This window comes from Choristoneura fumiferana, chromosome 18 (assembly GCF_025370935.1).
Source record: "Choristoneura fumiferana chromosome 18, NRCan_CFum_1, whole genome shotgun sequence".
In the NCBI taxonomy this organism is placed as follows: Eukaryota; Metazoa; Arthropoda; class Insecta; order Lepidoptera; family Tortricidae; genus Choristoneura; species Choristoneura fumiferana.
The window spans coordinates 22,108,536-22,130,204 of NC_133489.1; the positions used below are offsets into that span (position 1 = coordinate 22,108,536).

At 36.5% G+C, this 21,669-nt stretch overlaps 1 protein-coding gene across 2 annotated transcripts in view; it reads right to left on the bottom strand.

The window, feature by feature from the left end:
- The window catches only part of LOC141437961 (uncharacterized), a 153,994-nt gene that overhangs the window by 36,173 nt on the left and 96,152 nt on the right, over window positions 1-21,669 (bottom strand). For both annotated transcript variants that reach the window (XM_074101569.1, XM_074101568.1), the window contains exon 4: window positions 12,884-13,007. In XM_074101569.1, the coding sequence (XP_073957670.1) occupies window positions 12,884-13,007 (124 nt within the window). The remainder of the gene's footprint in view (window positions 1-12,883; window positions 13,008-21,669) is intronic.

The following is a 21,669-nucleotide window of genomic DNA, read 5'->3' on the forward strand; positions in this document are numbered from 1 at the left end:
TTCAAAACCAAACTTCAAATGGTTCGAAAAGTTCAGCAAATTGGAGTCGCCCGTTACGTGAACTAGTTTGCTCCCTAGTTTCAACTTTAATATCCTCGGTTAGCAGTGTGTAAAATATTTTACGACGTCGAAACCCTCTTATTTGACCGTTAGAAGTTTAGAGCAGGCTTAAATGTTGGGTGATTAAAATATTATGGCGCTAAAAAGTTGCATATGAGTGTGATTTGAGGTATTATACTTTGTTGCGGTGCTAATATTTAGGATGCATGAAATTTAAAGAGACTTTGAATCCCGAACTTTGTGTTTCGTATTCAGAGTTCTACGTTCTTTGCAATTATATTACACCGGATCTGAGACTAAAATGGTAGTATATTTTTTTCGTTATTTTCATTCATAGTTAAATTACTAAAAAACCGGCCAAGAGCGTGTCAGACACGCCCAAAATAGGGTTCCGTAGCCATTACGAAAAAATTAAGTAATATTTTTCTAAGGATTTCGTATTTTATACGGAATCTTCTAAGTGTAGGTATATTTTATACCTTAGGCTGCTATTTAAGAGTAAAACTACTAATAATAATTCTTAAGCAAACTTAGCCGTTATAGTTTTGCTTGAAAGTTTGATATACTTTACTTACGTCTATGGGAGTACCCTAAAGATATATATTTTTTTATTGTACCATTTTTCGCATTAGTTTACATATCGTCCCCTTACGACCAGAATCGCTTAAAGTCACTTTTGGGCAAAACTGAGTTAAGTATATCGTTAGAATGTACTTTCCAAGATCTACATGCTGTTGAAACCCGTTTTACTGTACGATACTCCAATACCGAGTTACGTTTTTCTAAGCTCACTTAAAGCCGATTTTTAAGAAAATCAACAGCCAAAAACAACTACGCGTTGGTAAACAGCATTTTTTTTTTTTACAACAGCAAAAATATTTTAATGTCAAACAAGCGATTTTGGAATGTTAAGATTTCAATAAAAATGCAATTTGAGTACTGCCTAAAAGTGCTAAAATAATGTTAGTAGGTTTCGCCTGTTGAGCATTACTTTATATTTCAATTATTGCAACAGCGAAAACAAACTAAATATAATATAGGCGATATTGCTTGTAACAATGTTTGCTTCGACCATAAGAAGCGCTACAGCCAAAATCGCTTAAGTATCGCTTAGACGTTTCGCGCTGTATTGTAAAGTAGTGTGCACTTTGTGTAGGCTAGCTTAGTCGGTTCGTACACGCTTGAAAGCACGATTCATAATAAGTAATTTTTAAAAACTTATTTAGGTAATTATAGATCTGTTCACTAACGAAAGTCTGCCCCTCCACATTCTATAATTGTAATTGTACCTAAACGTATCCGTACGACAAGTCTATGTGTGCGTAGCTCGAACTTGTCCTCGTGCTTCAGTCGCAAGCGTACCGTCAGTCACGCACACTAAGACTAAGACAATGTGTAAGTACTTAAGAGGTTTCTCGTGTACATTAATAATTAGCTGTGGAGGGCGCGCCTTCGTGAGTGAACAGATCTATGTATAACAGCGATCACTTGCCGTAATTTAACAGTGTTTTTCTTTCAGGTGACGATAAGGAGCATGGATATTCAGGTTTCGATGAACTAAATAAGCCGCGTATCCACTAGAGGCAGCCTCGGCCGAGCGGCTGCCTCGCTCCGAGGCCGCGCAAGTGGAGACGCTGCCAAAGGCACGGCTCAGACTGAGGCTCCTTTGAGCACGTCAAAAACCGACAAAATATGGCTCGGCTCGCGGTGCTCGGCCTGAGGCTGCTCTAATGGATACGCGGCTATAGAAAAACATATAACCAGATCCAACAGACCGTCAAAATGAACCGTGATTGTCATTTAGATAACCTACTTATTTACTACTTCGTATCGTAGGTACGTCGTATCAATGAAAAGCTTATCACGGCATAAAACATTTACGTAGTCACACATTTTCATTGTTCTTGGCTTAGGTAATATTAATTATCCATGGCTGGTTTGAGTAGCCACAGCTAAGACAAGCAGTGATGAAGAAGAAGACTGATGATTATTACCATTAAGGTTATTTTTCATCACTGCTTGTCTCAGCTGTGACTACGTCCGGCACACGCTCAATAACGTCTTCATCACAGGCCAGTGCAACCAGCCATGGTGAATCTCCGGTATAACATTTTTTTTGTAAAAAGTCATTAAATCTTTATTTTTTTAGCTGCGCTTATTGGCAGTGGATTAGTGTATAGCTTTTTAATGCAGGTAGTTTAAATTCCTCTACTGAAAGAGGTTCAACAGAGTTTGGATTCGATTTTCTGTTGCCTTGTCTTGTTCGACGGTTGGTTTGCAAAGTTACAGGCCTGGTATCAAAACTCAAAAAGTCAGACGACATGTCGTAATTGATAAAAATATTACCTATACAAATATTAAGCCAAGAACAATGAAAATGTGTGACAACGTAAATGTTTTATGCCGTGATAAGCTATTCAATGATACGACGTACCTACGATACGAAGTAGTAAATAGTAGGTATCTAAATGACACTCGCGGTTCAGTTCGACGGTCTGCTGGATCTGGTTATACCTATGTTTTTCTATTTAGTTCATCGAAACCTGAATATCCATGCTCGTTATCGTTTTGATGAAGAAGAAGACTGATGGTTATTACCATTACGGTTCTTTTTTCATGACTGTTTCAGTGGTTACTTTGAGCCTTGAGACGCTAAGTGCCTTTTTATTAAAATGTTTGAATAAAATATGTTTTTTGTTGTATGCATGTAATCAAAAATTTCATAATTAAATGTATTAAGCAGCACATATGATATTAAAGGAATAACGTAATATATCTCACATATACTAGAAATATACTACTATATTTAAGACTTTAGCTCGCTAGTTTTCATTTATTTATATTTTTGGGCTATTTGGTACCTATTTGTTGAAATAGATTGATGGAACTCTTTCGAAAATACAAGTTATATGTCTTTGAATGATAAAAACAAAACAGAATAATGCTACATTGCATATAAGATAGAAAAACAGAAAAAAAGCCTAGAGTAAAAACATCTTAGAAATATTTTGCACTTTTAAGCGCGCTTAAGAGGTAAATTCCGATTTGTTTACAGCCAATACCTCTTATTTGCGCTGAGACTTAACTAAAAACTTAAATTGTATAAAACATGTAAGCATTTTAACACTGTATTCGGCGAAAAATGCTTCAATTATGGACTTAAAATGATAGTTTATCCAATATATCTGCGTAAACTTGCTAGTTTAGAGATAAAAAAAAAACGTGTCTACAGGCAAAATCGCTTATCTGCAGTACCTTTTGAAGAAAAGCCCTATTTTAACCTACTCGGCGCGAGTATAGAGTAAATAACATAGCCCTATCCTATTAAGGGATAAATTATCTAAATAGAAACACAGAGACGTTTTTAGTATAACTAGCTTTTATAGGTTTTTAGAGCATGCAAACCTTTAAATGCGTTTTTCTCGAAACTACATTTCATGCAGATAAGCGATTCTGGTTGTAAGGGACGATATTATTCCGTGCAAATAAACAGCTTTCTAGCATTGATAGTCCCTAAGCAAGCCGCGGACGGACGACAGACAGACAGACATGGCGAAACTATAAGGGTTCCGTTTTTGCCATTTTGGCTACGGAACCCTAAAACGTGTGTTCATAGGTACTAAATTATTATGCAGATCAACCACGAATATTAAACGTATACATAACGTATAGGTACGCAAATAGTAAGATTTCCAATACGCCCAATCCGTTTGGCCTTGGAATACGTAAGAGCATTTCCAAATTTCCATATCGTTCTAGATTTTTCCACATTATCCCGTCCGCTCTCGGATCAATGTGTGATTCGCGAAAGCCACAAAGTCAAGGGAAACAACTTTCCCAATATTAGAATAAAGAAACGGCCGACATAAACCGACCATTTGTAAAAGTCGAATAAGCCATCACTCGCCAAAGCAATAGGAATAAAAGCTTAGTGATTTCGTTGCGTTCACGTAATGAAATATGACGGTTTGGGAATAAACCACTTAAGGTTATCCGTTATTGTGACTATATCAAATGAAAAGTACCTACTGTTTTTTTTTTGAAATGGCGAAAGTTTTCTCACTCAAGAAACGCAATATTCGCTTGACAGTCAGAACTTACGCCGAAAGAAGAATATCGAATATTATACTGTACAGCGGGTGTCCTATTTATAGCTCAGCGATAAAACTATTCAAAGTATACACCCGTTTCTCGCTAGTCGCCGACTTGTATTGTATCTAGTTTATGGCTCTATCTCTGTCAGCAGAGGGACAAGTGTCTTAGTGCTGAAGGACGATTTTCAATTATTTTTTTATTTCGCTGAATTTACTGACAACCACGTCTTTAACAATACAAAATATCGAGGAAAATTAAACATTAAACAATACAGGAGGTAGATTTTTTGACATTCATAAGTGCTTGTTATAGCCTAAATTAAATAAAGATATTTTGACTTTGACTTTGACTTTGAATAATATTATGCACCACAGTACTCGTAGGGAATATATAAATAATTATAGGAGCACTGCAAGCATCTTCGGAACCTCCTCCTAAGGGGTGTCCTTTACACAATTTGTTTTTATTATTTTACGAAATTTATGCTTAGGATAATAATAGTATAACTATTTGTAATTTAATAAAGTATTGTTTATCAATTATGTTGTTAGTAAAATTATGTTTTGAATAAAAAAAATATTCTACTCATACTATAAATACTACCTATTCCTATTGACTATCAACGCGACGTGAAAGTGAAAACTGGAAGAACGTATCTACATTTTTACATAAACGACCAACTTTCAAATTATTTATTCTACTTCAAATGTATCGTGTCTTTTTAAACTAAAAAGATGTTATTCAAAACAAATATTTACCCAAAAATTTCCCAATCATCCCAAAGCAACAAAGGTATTTCCCATCCTAAGTAAAAATTATGACGCTTAAAAATTCCCTCAAAAAATATTCGACGCAGAATTAGGCGTTCCGTATAAAGTCATGTTCACATGTTTGCCACGACACATCCCTCCTAACATGCGACCTTGGCGAGTTCTTTTAGAAGTTAAGACAGTGTATCCAATCCATGGCAGTGATCTCGTAAGTTCGTGATGACTTTAATGTGAGAGAAGAAACGGCCATATAACTTGTCTAACATGTCGACGAGATTGCAAATCCGCTTAGCTGCCAGACGTGTAGTATAACAGTGTTTTTAGTCTAATTTTTGAGGTTTTGTGGGGGTATTTATGTAATGTTTTATCCTCTCATTCTGTAAAACCTGTGCCCAGCAGAAGCTTATAAGAAGAGTGTGTACATTACATTTCTAACAAGCGGATTGGCTACCTATTTAAAACGATATAAGAACAGTTAGTTTAAAATATTTTGAAAAGAAGTTTTATCAATGATAAATTATGATATTGTCAACTCGTTATTGTACATAATAGTCACATGAAACTAACAAATAATAATATTTACAAAGGAGAACTTATCCCTTAAAGGAAGGTAGGTTACTATGGTTTCTTTTTCTATCGTTTTATATTTTTATATTGGTATTGATTATTTTTGTTTGATCTTGATTCCTCATTGATTGCAAAGAGGACGGTGAATTCTGCCCTTATTTATAAATCTACTAACATAAGTAGCTGTAAAATTTAATACTACTAACCATCTATGGACATTGTGTTTGAAATAAATGGATTATTATTATTAACTCGAAAAAAAAATGCATGACCATCGATATGTGACTTTGTGTAGATAAATAAATCAATCCCGTCGTAAAAAAAATCGAACATATGACTAAGCTCGATTGCTGCCGAAGTGTCTATGAATTACTTTGACGTACTTTATTTATTAGAGACAAATTAATATTAAAACACCAGTTCGAATTTTATAGAGAATGTAGTGTCACCGTACAAAAAAAAGGAACAGTATATAATACGTCTTCAAATAAACGGCCGGAACGCGAGTTATACACGCGCCACGAATTCTCAGCATACCTCGGCAGTCTTCAGTCGCGAGCGTAGATGAGAGTGTGTATACTGGTCGCGAGTGCTCAGTGGTTACGTACGGTCGGCGCGGGACTCACGCGTATTTATTACGTAACCTAATTATGTCACAACGATACACAGACGTGAGCTTGCCTTCAGAATCCAAAAGCTTAATGGTTACTTGTACTGAAATGTAAATTTCAGAATTAAATTATTATTATTATTGTTTAAGCCGTGGTGGCCTAGTGGTTTGACCTATCGCCTCTCAAGCAGAGGGTCGTGGGTTCGAACCCCGGCTCGCACCTCTGAGTTTTTCGAAATTCATGTGCGGAATTACATTTGAAATTTACCACGAGCTTTGCGGTGAAGGAAAACATCGTGAGGAAACCTGCACAAACCTGCGAAGCGATTCAATGGTGCGTGCGAAGTTCCCAATCCGCACTGGGCCCGCGTGGAACTATGGCTCAAGCCCTCTTGATCTGAGGAGCCTGAGATGAGAGCTGAGATGATGAGATGATGATGATTTTTTAATTTATGACGGTGGAAGCAGTCTACACTTCCACTGAACGTAGATAATAAGTGTATTAGTAAGTGTTTAGTTTTGTAACTAAGGGACCCCATACATCCCTGTATTATTATTATTATTTTCTTTATTTATTTTTTCATTCTTAGGATTAGGTTTTTATAATAGTTATAAAAAGTACATACAAAATAAAAATATTATAAAAACCTAACCTAGTTACCTAGTAACGGGGCAGGGCCCAAGCTACTGGTGGTCAGGGCCGCAGAGTGAGGAACCTCCGGACGATGCGTGCCGTGTCCAGAAGTACCGCCTTCTGTATCTGGCCCTTGATCCAGCCATCTAGCGAGAGTCTCTTGAGATGTTTGTTGGTCGAGACTCTTCGCTATTAGACCGATTATTATTATTATTATTATTTTGTATTTTTTTATTTAATTGTATACTGTAGTTTTTAAGTATTTTAATGTTGAAAAAATGACTTTCTGCCAAGTTTCTTGTGGCGCATTCTTCTTGGCAATGATGGTCTTTCCGAAAGCGCTGTTAGTTTAAAAATGACGTGTAAAAGTTCCCATTGCGGCCTATTTACTGAATAAATTATTTGAATTTGAATTTGACACGATAATATAAACAGTATAACATAGTAGTGAAGCTAAATAAAACCGTTTAAAGACATAATACGTTTTGTAGTTTAATAAATAACGTAAAATGCATTTTTTTTAAACACTACTTAGTCCATTCCTTCCATAATTTCCTAAAGCTCCTAATCCTTTCCCTACTTTAAATTTCATGTGACATTATCAAATACATAACTGAAGAGTGACAGTTAGTAGGCAGCCCTATCGCGAATTTGTGTTTCGAGCTAGCGTAGGTAATTACATCAAGGACGCTGCCAAGACATTCTAAACTCAAACAAACTCAAACTCACAACATTTATTGACAAGAAAGACACACTACATCACAACAAAAACACAGTAAAAACATAAATAGGAGAAGAGAGGAAAATAAGAGATATTGTGCTGTAGTGTGATGCCAAAAGGACTCAGCTCAGCATGTGCCATAGCCCTGTAACCAGAGCTGCAGCGCTGGTTTTCAGCTGAACCCCGGTGGAAAAGAAAAAATATATATATATTATATACTACTATATATATATATAAATCATGACAAATATAAGAATTATAAAATACCTATAAACATATATACGCGTGGAAATTTGTACAAGAGGATTTATAAATAAAATAAAAGAGTAGCAATAAATTCAATAACGACAATAATAATAATGAAACAATAATAAGTAAAATAAAATAAGGGACGCCTCAAGTAAGTTATTATACTGTTCCTTTTTTCTGTACAGTGGTAGTGTAAACAAAAATCTAATAAAAATCTTAACTTAAGTTAGGTGTTAACCACTCCATATCGATAATTAAATCTCTTGATGCGACCTTCCCTATGCTGCCTAGATGGGTACTGAGGCTGACTGAAATAGCATAACAAATTCGAATGGTTCCGTGAAAGGATTATTCACTATACTTGTATTGTTGACCGCTGGATTCACTAACCTAGCCCCCACCGCAATGAAAGAAACCCATCCATTTGAAAGACAACCCAATAATAATAATCTTTTATTTCGGAGGTTATCCATATCAAGTTAGTAACAATGAGAAACCTTATCGCCTATGTTAGTACGAACAAATATACACATCACACAAACATACACACTACCTAACATGCCTAGAGCTCCATCTCCGTACACATCCACCTAACGAGGGTGTTAGCGCTGCCGCGCACACGCTGTAGCATCGATGCTACGCGCTTACGCATAATAGCGTGAAAATCGTCGGTTCGCGCCTCCGCGAACATCCCTGAGGCGCTGCAATGGCGCGGCAACCCTAACAGCATCCTAAATGCATTATTGTATTGGACGCGTAGAGCACTGAAAGTCTTTTGAGTATAGTCGATCCACAAGCTACAAGTGTAAAAGGAATAGAAGCAATATTTACTATTCGTAAGCAACATCGTCGCCAATGGTATGTGAAATTAACTTTCACGCGGGCAAAGTTGGAGCAACAAATACGGTGGATTCGAACCTTATGGCATGACTGAACCTTATGGATGTGTTTCTAATACATTGCGTGCAATGTTAACTCACCGCTATGAGGAACGCGTGTTGACAGAGCAATGCAAAGATAAATACGGCGGGTAAAAAAAGTCGTGACCTGGGCGTTATGAAGGTACACGTATCCCCTAAAAGGATTTGTGTGAGCCGACTGGGGGCGTATTCTTGGTACAGAATTTTGGGGAAGTTATATTCTGTTCAGTTGAAGGCTTAGCTGTTATTATGTGTCGATGAAAAGGCGAATATTTACCTATCACGGACCCGCGATCGATAGCGTCAGAAATTGTGAACATTTTTTTATGAAATACCTACTTGCCTGTTGCCCGCGTAGAATTTGTTTAACGCTATCCCGCGGGAATTGCGCAATTTTCCGGGATAAAAACTATCCTACGTCCTTCCCCGGGACTTACACTATCTGTATTTTGAATCTCATCTAAATCGGTTCAGCGGCTTAGACGTGATGAGGTAGCAAACACACAGATTTACAAACTTTCGCATTTATCGTAATTTAGTGAGATATATGAATTTGTTTCTTAGTAAAAAAAACTATTTCGTAGACCTAGAGTAAATGAACTTTTTTCTCATTACTCACTTTAGAAATTTCACTGTTTTCAGAAGCCCCCTGCTGCTATGTCATATTGTAGGTATTCTCAAAACTTCTAAAACCCCTATTTTTTACGCCAACATGGACCCCGTCTGGTCTCCAGTGGACCCTGACCTGACCTGGAGCTAAGTATTTATCTCTATAATATATATAATATTATAAATGCGAAATTAACTCTGTCTGTCTGTCTGTCTGTTACACTTTCACGTCGAAACCACTGAACCGATTTTGATGAAAGGATCAACATAGGATACTTTTTATTCCGATAGAGGGCGCCTCCGCGCGATAACCTAGATCCGCGCAGACGAAGTCGCGGGCATAAGCTAGTTTTGATATAAATTTTAACTTGACACCTCTCTTTTTTAAGCAAAAGCTTCGACAACAAAGTAAACACATAAGGAGGGTGATTGATACACAATACCCAAAAAATATATAACAACGAAAATCAAAACTCCTTTGAAGTCGGTTAAAATGATAACACAGCTCTTAGAATACCCAAGAGATGATTTACTTGAAGCAATATCCGACAACAATGAACTGAATAAGAGCACAGCCTGAGTTTCCCAGGGGACCTGAATTATTTGTCAAGTGTAAAAATATGCCAAAAGTTTTCCGTAGCCAGTTGGCTTTGAGCTCACCCAATCGATGTTGTAGTCTCCAAAGTGATATCATCCCAGCCTATATAGGTCCCACTGCTATCACAGGCCTCCTCTCAGAACAAGAGGGCTTGGGCCATAGTTCCCACGCGGGCCCAGTGCGGATTGGGAACTTCGCACGCACCATTGAATCGCTTCGCAGGTTTGTGCAGGTTTCCTCACGATGTTTTCCTTCACCGCAAAGCTCGTGGTAAATTTCAAATGTAATTCCGCACATGAATTTCGAAAAACTCAGAGGTGCGAGCCCCAAAGTGATATAATGTTTTTGAAACACTTAAATCCTTTAATGTATTGGTTACTCAACTTTTCAGTGTAGCTTGTTGTCATAGTAACGTCTCCTGAGTTACTTATTAAGGGGCTGTTTCACCACCCATTGAATAACTTTATTTGATATTTTGATTCGATAAATGTGATGCCGTCTCCGTCTATTCGAATAAAACAAACAGAGACGGCATCACATTTATCCGTAAGATAAATTTAATCAATGGATTATGGGGTACAAAATCCATTAAGAGTTGTGACAGTTAATTAAGAATATGAATAGTTTATTAGCTGATAAAATAGATGCATATAGAGAAACACTGATTTAACATACACATGCATGCCTATTTATACCAGGCAAAATGGCCGCCACTCAGCTGTGCTGCGAAAAGATCTCCTTCTCATAAGCATAAGCATCGTCTCGTAAGCATATTAATAGTAAGTATAAATTGCAAAGATTTTTCTAACACTTTTTCTGACTTGAGTTGCGGGACATTGCTGTCTCGACATTGCGAAACTCGAAACTCGAAGTTCGTATCGTACCGTCCCTCTCGCTCTCGTATTAAACAGTTTAAGTGTCAGAGGGACCGCACGACACTAACTTCGAGTTTCGAGTTTCGTAGTAGCCCTGCAGAATAACAACAGTAATAAGTTGTCTAACCCACACCATGTTGAAAATAAACGTGAACCATTTTTCATGCGTCAAATTTTTCACTCCTGACGCAGAAAGAGGAGTGTTAGAAGTTTGATGGCGATGTTTTTTCTGTCTGTGGCAGCGTAGCTCTCAGACGGATTGGTTTATGGTTATCTCGCGTTAACTACGTAACTTTCCGGGATAAACCTATTATGATTTATTTTTTATTCGTCAATAGAAAATTACAGCATTATAGTTAAAACACCAATGTGCTGTGAAATTCAAATTATACAAGAAAAATTACACATAATACATAAAACACACAAAAATTACGTACAAAAGAAAACTAATTAGGGATAATATTAGTTGGAACTAAAAAAAACACTGTTCTTCATTTGTTTTACTATACAGCATTAAGCTGAGCCAGTTGCTGATTCGCAACCATAATGACACACTATTCTTCGTGTTATCTATAATAGAAGGTATATATTCACATACACCAATAAATATACATGTTATAATCCGCAACAGGTTTCGTCAATGGTACTGATGGTGGTCCTTTGTATTGTGTATTTGTAGTATAATATATAATAATATACTGTTGTCTGTTGTGTTGTTGCGAATAAATTAAATTTCTTTCTTTATTTTACCGCCTTGAACTATACATTTGTAAACTGAATCAAAGCCCAAAGTCTCGGCCAGTACAATATTGCAGGAAACCAATACATTACCATATAACATAAAGTTGCCGATCTCTCCATTTATTCATAAAGATAAACCTGGCACAAGTTACCGGCCTTCAGGAAAAGGGTTGGTATAAATTTCTAGCATTTATCCGGAATCCCTTAACTTTCTTATCCACGAAGATTTGACTTAATTGTCATTTAGTAACGAGTAACGGATAAGATAACGTTATAATAGATTTAATTGCTTCGAATCACTTTTCGGATGGAAATTGAGAATTTTGTTAAATAATCACGATATCGTATTTCATTAACAATCGGAGATACCTTTTTTTGTATTCGACTGGATGGCAAACGAGCAAGTGGGTATCCTGATGGTAGGAGATCACCACCGCCCATAAGCACCTAACCTACATACCTAATGTAAATCTGCGTAATATTTATCTGACAATTTTAGTAAATTAAGTACTTCAATTTTTTTTTAATCGAAATTGTTTCAATGAAATTAAGTGGCTTTGGGGCAGTAAAAGACTTCTCAAGTTTTCTTTGAAAATATTGAATTATGTATGATACTCTTCATGTTATGATCTGTGGTTCTGTAATTAAAAAAAAACCGGTCTAATGAGAGTCAAGCAAAGTTGTTAGCTAGTGTTAGCAGAGGTCTGCTCTTAAGCAGAGTACGTTGTGTGGGATACATTTAGATTTGTTACTGATCTGGACAACAAACAAAAAAATTATGATTTTCAGTTTTTTTTTATTGGTTACTCTTTAATAGCATCCTTTAAGTATACCAAATTTTAAATTTCTAGAACGATTTAAAAAAAAGTACCCTTTAGAATTTTATTTCCCACAGTTTGCACCTTTTGAAATTTTCTGATTGCGTTGACTTAAATTAGAACTATGATTTTTTTTTAATTTTGATATTAATTTCAATTTTATATCTCCATGCGTTCCTGAAAAAAAAGGTCTTAACAAACGAACGGATGGACTAAGGATTCCATAATAAATATGTTTGCCGAGTAAGGTAACCCTACTTTTTTAAACGATTTTTTTTTTGTGAGAATCGCTATACCTGTAAGATGAACAACCGGACATCCCAAAAATACAAACGACAGCATTTACGTTCAAGCTGAAACGAAGTTTGCGCTACAAAAAAGGTTTTTTCTATTTCTATTTATCTATCTATCTTTTCGGGGATGACAAATCTAGCTTGGTCTTATCTCTGGGAAAACGCTTATTATCGAGTTTTAGCCCGAGCAAAGCTCGGTCGCCCAGGTACTGTACCTAATGTAGGATAAATATAGCAAATGCTTGTCGCGCCGGCCCCAGCGCGACGACTTATAGCTGGTTCATAACGGGGTTACTGCTGCATGTGTGCCACGCTGAGCTTACCTCAGTTGTCTTCTTCTTGCACTTGTCAGTGCCAGCAAAGATGTTCAGCTGCATGGAGCCAGGCCTCAGCGGACATTGGTCTATGTCCACCCGCCGAAGATCGATGTCTATACCGCTTGTTCCCCTGCGAACAAACATAACTATGTAGACGATGTTGTAATTACACGGGTCTATATTGGAATCCATAATATATTTTGTCCTAATTCCAAAATCCATAACAACTATTGTCATAATGATCTTTTGTTATAATGTTTTTGTCCTAATATTGAATATACTAATGCTTATTTGCACTAATTTTCAAATTCATAACAACTTGTCATTATGATCTTTTACCATAATGTAAATGACATAATATTTTTGTCCTTACATTGAGTCGCAATTCTCACCTTACCTAGTTTTCTAGCTGCGGTTCGTTTCTGTTGGGGTCGCAGTTCTAACCTAACCTACTTTTTAGCCTGCGGTTCGTTTTTGTAGGGGTCGCAGTTCTGACCTAACCTAACTTACTTTTCTGGTACCGGTTCGTCACTGTTGGGGTCTCAGTTTTAACTTAATCTACTTTTCTGGCTCGCAAGTCGCTGTTTGCCAACAAGTGCTCTGTTATGGCTTTATTTCACTGTATACTTATCCTCTATATAACCAAATGTTTTCTCCTCACTAGGTTAGCTGGAAGAGATCCCTTTTTAGGGATAATCTCGCCTTTGTTCTCCTCTCTGTGTATTTGTATTTTTATTTGTATGTGCAATAAAAAGTTTACATACTTAAATACATAATATTATTACTCGTAAGTTTTATGTCTTACTATATTAGTACAAAACATATTACGGATTTAGACTTATCAGAACATGTGATATTATGGCTTATGATTATTAGGACATAAGATCATTATGGCAAATGATCATTATGGCAAAAGTATGATATGTCAAAAGTGTTATGGCATTTGAATTTAGGACAAACGATATTATAGATTACGATGGAGACGTAATTACACAATCTCACTTAGTACGTAGTTAAGTAGTCTCTTAGATTCACGGAAGAATAAAAACGAAGTGCTATGTAGGTGCAGCGTGCGTGCCACAGGTAAGCGGGGCGGTACGCTTACTCGATGACTTAGTAATCCTCCATTAGTAAGTTTCTTTTCCTGCTATCATTTATACTTTCCAGAATTGAGCAATACAGCATAATTACTGTAAAACAAGGAATGTCGCGACACTACTAAACGTGATCATACTCTACGCAATGTTGAACACGACTGGCATCGAGTAAGCGTACCGCCGCTTACTTGTGGCACGCACGCTCCACCTACATAGCACTTCTACTTGTTTTTATTCTTCCGTGCATAGATGCGGTGAAATGAAAATTGGATCTGGAATATCCAAATCTAGATAAATAAGTCGAATGGAAATGCCTACACCTTTTGCTTCTTGGAGAAAGCGGTTTTCCGCAGTTTTTTTTTTGTGACAAGAGGAAAAAACGGTGGCTTATGTAGGCTTATACAGGGTGACTTTTAAGTGGTAAACAGAAATATTTTTACGTGGCACTATTTTGTTCTTAAAATTTCAATTAGAACAAGTCGATAGTAAACTCTTCCAAACAAAAAAGATTCAAATTGGTTCATAAATGATGTAAATAGAGAATTAAAAAAAAAACTGATAACCGAATTCGGAAAACTCTCTGTTGAAGTCGTACAAAAATCCAGTCAATTTCTATTATTTCGAATTCTAGTTTTGTAATGTGACAATGCAATAATTTCAACTGATATTATCATCATATTTGTCGAATTAAAATAAGAAAATGATCGAGTCTTCGTTCCGCTCAGCAAAGTTTGCAAAGAGATACAAAACTTCAACGTTTCCAAGAAAATCTTCCATATTTTATAACAATAAAATTTAATACGACAAATAAATTGAGGCCACAATCAGTAGCAAAGTATTAACGAAAGCTCTTAATACCCATCCTTGGGGAGTTTCTTTGTCAAGAATATTTTCTTTCGCCGCAAAGAGTATTAAATAGAGAGAAAATACAGCGTACCAACATGACAGACAAATAACTGAATTAAAGGTTGCCGGTCACTAGACCGTATCACACTACAACTGTCATTGTATGCAAGAGAGATTTAAATGAAATAACTTAATACAATTTTGTTTTCTACATTACTACGGAATCGGGATGAAGGCATGTAAAATCTCAACCACTAAATTCTAAGGACGTGAAATTTCTTATTATGATGTACATATATCGCGACATAATTTTTGGAAATCAGAAATCAGAGACTATAAAAAAAAACATGCAAATATAAAAAAGGTAAAAAAAACACAGACTAGAAAAAAATCACTAACTTTATGTTATCATCAATTTGTTAAATTAATAAAATACAAATAAAGACAACTTAAACCTTTATAAATGTTCTCAATTATATCACAATTAATTAAATAATAATAAGTAATACTAAAAAAAAACAATTATATAAAAAAATAACAAAATATCAAAAAAACTTAACGAGAAATATATATATATATATTTATGTAATACCAACTACCGTAAAAATCACAGTTTGTACGCTCAAAATTGTAAACGATTATGTTTAACTGAGACAAGCTGTCCAGTTAGGAAAGTTCAAGATCGTGAAAGAGCAAATATATATTATATGATTGGTAACTTACATCAATGAAGTTCACTTATTTCACACAATACAAAGCATATAAAATGGATACATACTTAGGTTAGGGGACCCACCAGTCTATGCCTATGAGCCCCAATAAGGCCTCTGGTACGGTCTGATACGATACAGTGGGCGAAGCTCTTAAGAATTTTATTCCCGTGCGGTCTGCGGTACGCTGGGGTACTGGAATATTAATCGCGTCGTGAATCAACATCAATATTTTAAGCTTTCATTCTACTGGGTCGAGTTTGTTGTTCCCCGTATTTTTGTTTTCATCCGACGTTTAGGCGTTTTTGATAGAGATAGATTGCTTTTTGCGATTGTTTTTTTTCGTAATCCAGTAGTTAACCGGTTGATTTGTTAACTGATCCTTAATCCCTTACACCTTAATATACCTTTATATTACTACGATTAACTTCAGATGCATACTTTGACCGTAGTTTCTGATCTAAAGTAAGTTAAACATGTGATTATATTGCATGTAAAAAAGACAAGCATGATTATTATACCGCAAAAATAAAAAATAAAAAATGTTTTATACTCGACAGCGTATCATGTTGTAGGTAGAAATTTCGTGCTAAAATTTCGAAATTAGGACTATTGGGAATACAATATTTACGTCCAATAGAGTACGATGCGAGTTAATAATGACCTGGCAATTAGAGCTACCCCCGGGAAATGTGTTTTATTTGCCGTTAAAAACAGCCAATGAGATATGTGAAACTAGGAGATATTATTTCAACCGGTACGGCGACACCTCACTGTCCTGTGGTCAATACATATTTTATACTCAAGTCCAATCTAAGATTACCTACTAATTTCCAACGTATAGCATATTTTGCTATACTCTGTTCCCACAGCAAGCGAAAAAACGTACTATGGACAACCTTTCGCATGTATGATTCAACTAAGTAATAACGTAATCTTATCTCGTTGGTGGACGTCCTACGCCGCGCTTACCGACCCGCGGTCTCCATCCGAGAACTTCTCAGCCCCAATGGCCATGTGTCTCCGTCGCATGTGTACTATGTTGTAATAAAGTTACAAAAATAAATAGTAGAAAAATATAAATAGAGCAGGTAATTTCAGCGGACTAGCTCTTGAAAGGGTCAGGCCGGCCCTTTCGTGCTCTTAAGATACAGGTTATCTTGTCTCCGACTGCCATACAAAGACTAAACGAAAAGGTGAAATCGCTGAACCGCCATTTTAACATTTTTCAGAAATAGTTTTGGATATTAAGTAAGGATCACTGAATTATAATTAGCACCAAAAATTTATTTCTATCACCTAAATTAATAATAAGTAAATTAAAAATATGACTGCTATAATAATATGAAATAATAACATTATATTTTAAACTGTAACAATTAGGTCACTACTTTCTAAGAGAAATCAACTTCATTTGATCGCAGTTTAATGTTTCGTCAAAGTTAACGGAAAGCGAAAATAATTCTTCGTTGAAATAACACAAAAGGAATTATTTGATTCAAAAATATGAAATGATCATCAAGATCATAACTAAATTTTAATGAAGCATAACCACCAAAATAATTTTATCCCACCAAAACATTGACGGCCAACTACAAGCATATACAGTTTCGCTGCTAATAAATCATTACATCACTGGTTTAAAAGTTTGGCTTCGCCGTTTCATAGATCTTTGCATGTCGTAACACTGAAGACAATGTTGAAGAGAAACTTAATTTATTATCTGCTGCACATTTAAACAATAAGACAAAACTTAACACATCACAGAATACTAAATCTTCTCTTCTTCTTGTGATTTGAAATATTATTTTTTTCAAGTTAATTTACCTACTAACCCTATGTAGATAACAGGAACAGGTCTTCATAATAGTGATAATAATAACACCTACATGTGTTTTAATAGATAGACAGGTTTTATTACGTTTCCTTTTTGTCTTTTGACGTACGGAACCCTAAAAGCCCTCACAATACTTTGCGCAGCACGTGCCCGAACCTCAGCACTTGTTGCCTCTTCGGTACATATTTTTGCCATTAGGCCTGATGTCTTGACGATTGGGCTCGAGGCTAAATACGAGTACATAAGTAACTATGATATACCTACAAACGGGTTGGGAGATTTGAAAGTATTACGCATCTGAATTTGAAATCTGATTTTTTGCAAGATAATCTTCTTGGATGTTGTTAAATTTTAAAAACAGGAACCCACACAGGACTTTTAGCCGGAGGATATGGTGTTCCATTGTTTTATTACCGTACATTTTTTTAATTCAGTAAGTCAAGTTGTTACCTGTTTGGTTTAAATTACACCCCTGAGGCAAACGGGTTAACCAGCAGAAGATGATTGTTTAATGTTTACGATGGGGTCAAAAACTACTCTATTGTTAAGGGTTAGAATCGAATGTATGTATATTACGGATTACATTTTGCAACTGAATTTCGATTTGACCCACTTCCAGTGATCAAATTGACTTAAAATTTGGCATACTTATGTAAATCTGGTGACAATACGAAATCTGGCTCTGACAACCAAGTAACCCGGCCAGAATCGTCTCCGCAGGACGGAGCTCCTAAATGGTTAATATCATCGACTTGAAATTTGGTAAGGGAATGTTATTTCGATGACAATGTAAGTATAGTCAGTAAAAAAGCTTGTATTAAAAGTTCCTTTTGAGGTTGGAAGGTAACTCTAAAATAATTTTTCAGGAGTTAACTCCATAAATAATAAATCTAAACATTTGTCTAGGCCAGCGACCGCCTCACCACAACTTAATGGAATTGATAACATTCCTAACGTCATTTTTGTTTCTCGCCTGTTTCTTGTTTGGCGAAATGGTTTTTGTTAGGAGAGCGTGTGAAAGGTCTTTTTATTACAGAGAAAGGGTCTAAAAATAACCTAGATAATCTATTTACGTAATACCGGTTGCTGGAGGCAATGTCCGCAAATTTGTTTTGTTAAGTTTTGCTGTGTAATTTAGTTGATTTAAATGAAATACAAAATTAAAACTAGTAGCTATGTGAGCTGTCATCATCATCCCAGCCTATATACGTCCCACTGCTGGGCACAGGCCTCCTCTCAGATCAAGAGGGCCTGGGCCATAGTTCCCACGCGGGCCCAGTGCGGATTGGGAACTTCGCACGCACCATTGAATCGCTTCGCAGGTTTGTGCAGGTTTCCTCGCGATGATGACGATGACGATGATGTGAGCTGTAAACTTTACGAATTACGAGAAAAGAAGGGTGTGTAGTAAAAAGTAAAGTTGCATAACCTTTGTGAGTTCATCTTTTTTTTTCCGTCAACACTACATGGTTAAAAACATGCCCAGGTAGAATTCTAAAGCCTCCTAAGTCCTGACATTTTTTAACAAACTTAGCGTTTAACACGTAGACGTGGTTGACCAGCTTTGTTATTTTGGATATTATTTCAAAATTCTTAGAATTCTTTATTCAATGAACAATTTGTACTTTATAAAGTACATTCGGCCGTTATTCTTAGTGTTAATTAGTCCCTTATAAAGTACGCGAGGACTTAGGAGGATAGGTTAGATTAGGTTAGTTTTATAACAATTTAGAACAGTAAATGGATTTGGAGAAAAAAGATTTCACAAACAATACTTATGTCAAAAATTAGGTACTGTTTACAATTATGCGAGACGATATGGACCCGTAATAGAAAAATAATTAGTATTAGTCTTAAGCTATCCTATCAATCTTTAAAGAAAGAAAGAAAATAATTTACCTCTTCGTAACACAACATGGAGAAGTAAAAATCAAAATACTTATCCCAGTCATTAAATGGTCCTAAATCAACAACACACACGACGTGACAGAATTGGCATTGTTCATATTTTACCAATGTACCCTGATTCGAAAACCATTTCGAGGGATAGGGTTTGAATGTGACACGGACAGTTAGCATCTATTAACCACTAGCTCTTTTTATTTTTAAATACTATTTTACTTGGCCTTTAATAAATTTGACGTTAACTAATTAAGTCCATAAAGGACTAGAGGCGCAGTATTTATTTGATATAAAATGTCACTTAATAAATACGATGATTGATGGACGGTCGCCAGTGTTCGTGAACAGCCAATTATGTATTTTCCCGAAGACCGATGTGCAATCTTTATTGCCGGGTACTGTAAGCATCGACATCTATGTACCTTACGGCACTAGACTCGCTGTTTGGAACAAAACGGGCGGCGCATCAATCATCAATATTACTTTGACACAACCGCTGTCACGGACGTCAACAGACTATAGTGAACTGTTCAGAAAACTACGCTGTGAACTGTTTTTGTGCGCCGTTTTGATGTAAGAAACATGCAGTCTAGTACATAGATGTCAATGACTGTAAGCATAATTATTTATTATATTTGCTATAAAAACAAATTCTCTTGAAGACTACCAGTTAACCACGCTGTGGCCAAAACGTGTATTCAAACACCCACGAGCGTTTCCCGTACAAATTTACATACGAACCATTTTTCTTCTTCACATTAGTAACACCCGCCACTGCAATCGTTAATAGCATTCAAGTGAATGGGTGAATGATTCCAGCAAATCCGTTCCGAAGCTTGTGTCCATTCAGGAATGAATGGGGCTCGGGACGGATTAGATCTGAGGATGTAGTGCGCATAACCAAACTTCAATAGGGTATTTATCACTTATGGGTCAGAATTTTGTAGAAAAATGTTAAGGAAACAGAAAAAAAAACAGAAATCAAGACGTTTATTCTGTAAGTTATAATAAATAATAAACATGTGCATGAGAAAGTGTACGAGTTCGAGGGCGAGAGAAGACGAGAACTAGATTTCAGACGTGACGAACTAAAGGCAACACCGCCTTCGAACATACACTACAATTATGTCAATGGTACTCTATCCTGTGCCGTTTTCAAAAAAACGTTCTCTGCAAAGATCGGCTATGTCAGCCATGTAAGGGCTAAACGTCCCAGCCCATAAATGCAATACGCAGACACAAGTCACTTTAGCCGAAAACGGCTTGGTATTATTATTATTATAAATAATAATAAAAGGGCTATCCCTTTGAGCGACTTTGAGCTTCCTCATGAGGCCCATTGTTAGCGCCCACGTCTCAGATCCGTATGTCATCACTGACAACACACACCGGTCAAAGATTTTTGACTTCAATGGAGATATGGTGGTAATTTGGATGAAAAGACACTGCGAAGCTTCCCGAACGCTGCCCAGCCGAGTCGGATTCGACGAGTGATCTCTTTCTCGAAGTTGGACCTACCTAACTGGACCGTTTGTCTTAGGTATACATACTCGTCAACAACTTCGAGCGCAGAGCCTCCGACTATTACGGGAGTTGGCACAACATGGACATTAGACATGACTTTTGTCTTGCCCATGTTCATTCTCAGGCCAACTCGGTCGGAAACTTTGCTGAGGTCAGCGAGCATAGCACTGAGGTCCTCCATGGTCTCAGCCATGACTACAATATCGTCGGCGAATCAAAGGTGAGTGAAGTACTCGCCATTAATGTTGATGTCTCGTCCTTTCCAGTCCCAAACCTTAAAAGCATCCTCCAATGCAGCGATGAACAGTTTCGGAGAGATCACATCTCCTTGTCTGACTCCCCGCTGCAGAGGAATAGGCTTCGTGCTCTGATCCTGTAGTCGGACGGACATAGTGCCGTTTTCGTACAGACACTTCAACACTTCGATATACCGGTAGTCAACGTTTATTACAAGCTTTTATTTAATTTCACCTGTCCCATTGTCTGTCTGTCTGTAATCAAATGTTGTAAGTTAAATTCGACCAACTTCCACTAGTTGGATTGACTTGAAATTTGGCAACCTTATGTTAATCTGGTGACAGTGAAATAATCTGGTAGTGACATCATGATGGTCCAGGCAGGATCTGCAGGACGGAACACCTCAACGGTTTATGGCATCGACTTGAAATTCGGTACGAAAATGTCGTTTGGATGACAACAAAAAGTACACTCAGCAAAAAAAACTTGTAGGTATTAGAAATGATTTTTTTACCAAAAAACTTTTTTATTTTGGTTTTCCAACTGGCAACATGCTCTAAAACATTCTGTACAAACATTGTATAACATAGGCTAATGGACTGAGTATATTTTTTTAGGATACAGGTCTATATGGCCTGC